The sequence below is a fragment of the Myotis brandtii genome, unplaced genomic scaffold, assembly GCF_000412655.1.
Source record: "Myotis brandtii unplaced genomic scaffold, ASM41265v1 scaffold4225, whole genome shotgun sequence".
Lineage (NCBI taxonomy): Eukaryota > Metazoa > Chordata > Mammalia > Chiroptera > Vespertilionidae > Myotis > Myotis brandtii.
Genome location: NW_005366193.1, coordinates 1 through 1,835, shown reverse-complemented (window position 1 = coordinate 1,835; position 1,835 = coordinate 1). Strand labels below are relative to the sequence as shown.

The 1,835-nt window shown below is 48.8% G+C and overlaps 1 gene segment (V, D, J or C); it reads left to right on the top strand.

Moving 5' to 3' along the window:
- Window positions 1–294: 294 nt before the first annotated feature.
- On the top strand, window positions 295–928 carry LOC106727432 (the record flags this gene model as incomplete). The annotated part of the segment is given in 2 exon segments: window positions 295–401; window positions 506–928. Coding segments are annotated over 2 exon segments (469 nt in total), but the record flags the coding sequence as incomplete, so codon positions are not given.
- Between the last annotated feature and the right edge of the window lie 907 nt (window positions 929–1,835).

Here is a 1,835-nt window from a genome sequence, read left to right as displayed (position 1 = left end):
CAAAGGCATCTCTCATTTTAAAACTTCTCTTTTTCTTTTCATGACAATTTTATCTCCTGGGTCTTTGTACAACTCTCCTGGAGCATTGCATCCAATGGGGAGAGCACAGGCCCAGGTGTGGGGAGTCATTATTCACAGACATGCACACTTGGATATGTCACACTCTGGGACCATGTCCTTTCTGTCATAATCAAACCCCAGATCTCCCTATATAGTAGGAGGACATGCAAATACGGACCCCTCTGCTCATAAAAACAAGCCCAGCCATGACCCTGCAGTTCTGGGAAAGGAGCCCAGCCCCAGGATCCCCAGGTGTTCTCATTCTCTGATCAGGACTGAACACAGACCACTCACTATGGGGTTGGGGCTCAGCTGGGTTTTCCTTGTTGCTATTTTAAGAGGTAGTTTATGGAGAAAAAGAATGACTGAGTATGTGAGTGGATGTGAATGAGAGAAACAGTGAAATTGTGAGAGTTTCCTGACCAAGATATCTCTGTGTTTGCAGGTGTACAGTGCGATGTGCAGCTGGTGGAGTCTGGGGGAGATTTGGTGCAGCCTGGGGGGTCTCTGAGACTCTCCTGTGCAGCCTCTGGATTCACCTTCAGTAGCTACTGGATGCACTGGGTCCGCCAGGCTCCAGGGGAGGGGCTGGAGTGGGTCTCACTCATTAATCCTGATGGAAGTACCACATACTATGCAGACTCTGTGAAGGGCCGATTCACCATCTCCAGAGACAATGCCAAGAACACGCTGTATCTGCAAATGAACAGCCTGAGAGCAGAGGACACGGCCTTGTATTACTGTTCAACAAACACAGTGAGGGAAAGTCAGTGTGAGCCCAGACACAAACCTCCCTGCAGCAGAAGCTGTGACCACCAGGGGGCGCTCAGGGTCCATGAACCCAAGGACCATCCCAGCAGCAGGAGCAGTTAGAGGTTTGGGCTGGTTTCCTGTGTGGTTTCCCCTTCATGTCACAGTTCCCCTCAGGGAACCTCTGGATTCCTGACTCTGCACTTACCTCTGAAGTCTCTGAGTTAGAAAATCTGTAGTAAATAGAGACAACTTTCTCACGTGCACAAACTGCAGAGATTTGTTTTTCAGACACTCTGTGTCAAGTACCAATTAATGATCAAAAATTCTTCCCAAGGCACCTAAGTCCAACCAGAGGCTCTGCTGACTCAACAGGGTAGCTCAGCCTCACACAGGTGAGAGTCCCAGCCAGGCAGCAGCAGGACACGTGTGTGCTGGACAGTGGGCACCAGAGGGGAGTGACCCCAACGCCAGAGAAGAAGGACCCCAGGTGGTGATAGTCATGCTCATAGCACCAAGTGTAGTTGACACCAGGTAGAAGCAGGGGGACCCATAGCAGCTTGTACAGATGACCAGGCTGATGACAAACACACAAACAAGGGACATGGGATGATCATTGTGCTCGTAGTTGAAATATCTGGGAGGCACAGGAAAGGCCCTCCAGGAAGTCAAAGGTGCTTGGATAGAGGCAGGAAAGGAGGCTTTTATTTTCTGTGAGGTGGGGGGCCAGTGGGCAGAATTCTGCTTCCTTGAGGGTTCCAACTTCTTGGTGACATATGAAGAGGAGAAGAAGCTTTTCCTATCAGAGTCCCCTTGGGGCTGATGGAGAAGAGGCAGGATGGAGCCATCAGTTGTCAGCAGTGAAACATAAAATAATATAGAGTGTGACTACCAAATCCACATAATAACCATAAAAATGAGCAAATATGAGACCAAGGTTCATTATGTGTGAACAACAACCATATCTACATAAAATGAGTAGAAAACTATTGATTATAACAAGGAGGAGAAGGAGGGGGAAGAGG